Consider the following 1,406-nt stretch of genomic DNA (forward strand, 5'->3'; position numbering starts at 1 on the left):
CACACACACACACACACACACACACACACACACACACACAGGGTTCAGTATCTGTGGCCTAGGATACTTGAATACATGAAGGCTGGAGTAGCTAACGATTGAACCTCTGGTAGTCGACACTCTGCATCCACAGCTGCCCACATGTATATGCCCTCTTTGTATAATACAGTTACAATAATTCAGTATAATTAGACCTTCGATGTCGGCATTTCTTCCATAAACTGTAGCATAGTAATAAAAATGTCTTTACTGCATTTGTCCCTGTAGGCAGTCCGTAGCACCCATGGCCTGGAGGTTCCTCTGAGCCATGATGGAACGCTCCTACTTCCACAGGAATACATCACCTATCTAACACAGGTAGCCAATCAGAAGATGGAGGAGAACCATAGAAGGATATCCAGGTCAGTGTGTAGGTTGGCTGTAAAGTCAGAGACATACTGGAGTCTCACTGGATTTCCTGTCAAACATGTGATTTTCTCTCTCTCTCTGCTGCCAGCAGGTTCTACCAGAACCTCCACTCAGCCCTGCTAACAGAGAAACTCCAAAGAGTCCAGATCCAAGATCCTCATGATGCTCTGGAGACAGAAAAGGGGACAGACGAAGAGGAGGAAAAGGAGGAGAGGAAAAAAACTAGTGTATATAAACGGAGGCGAAAGAGGGAGCAGCATGAGACAGATGGTTGCCATGGTGATGGTGACTGTAGTGTGCCAGGGCTAGAAGACTGTCTGGATCTGTTCACGTGAACTAATGGCTCAGTTTCACAGACTGGTTTCACTGGATTCTAGAGTTTCCAGTTTTCAGTTTTAGAGATTGCTAGTGTTGCAGTGATGATGGGCTTTCATCACTGTGATCACCATGGTAACAACGACATTAAAGCAAATACCAAAACAGAAAGGACTGAAGGGATCAGTTATTTGAGTTCTTATTTGTGTATAGAACGAAAAAATAATTCAAAGCATAATATGTGAACTTAGAGTTTATTTACATGCTGTGACCACTAGAGTGCAGCAGTGCTCAGAAAAATGAATGACTTGAGTTACATTAGAAAGGAGGGCGAACACCGTGACCTGAAATACAGAACCTGACAGTATGAAGCAATCCTGGCACATAAAACTAAGACATTGTATTTACTGAAACATATTTTGATGCTAACACATTCAGAAACATCTTTCCTTTGATTATCTCTGAGTCTTAGGCTGTATCCCAATTCAGGGTCTGCCGCCTTAAAGGCTGCATTTTAAGGCCGATTACGTCACAGCGACGCGACGAAGGCTGTCCCAATTGAAAGGCCGTTCAATAGTTGACCTTAGAAAATGTGATGATTTTATGGATAATTAAAGTCAGTCATATATCCACAAACACAACAAGCTGAAAGTCAGTGATGCTGCTCGGTTTGCAGTCCTGAA

General features: G+C 43.1%; 1 protein-coding gene across 1 annotated transcript; it reads left to right on the forward strand.

The window, feature by feature from the left end:
- Positions 1 to 267: 267 nt before the first annotated feature.
- On the forward strand, positions 268 to 894 carry LOC106633011 (tRNA wybutosine-synthesizing protein 3 homolog; the record flags this gene model as incomplete). Its single annotated transcript, XM_014331778.1, is given in 2 exon segments — positions 268 to 401; positions 500 to 894. Coding segments are annotated over 2 exon segments (378 nt in total), but the record flags the coding sequence as incomplete, so codon positions are not given.
- Positions 895 to 1,406: the final 512 nt, after the last annotated feature.

This window comes from Haplochromis burtoni, unplaced genomic scaffold (assembly GCF_018398535.1).
Source record: "Haplochromis burtoni strain Fernald_Lab_line unplaced genomic scaffold, NCSU_Asbu1 Contig_6012, whole genome shotgun sequence".
Taxonomy (NCBI): domain Eukaryota; kingdom Metazoa; phylum Chordata; class Actinopteri; order Cichliformes; family Cichlidae; genus Haplochromis; species Haplochromis burtoni.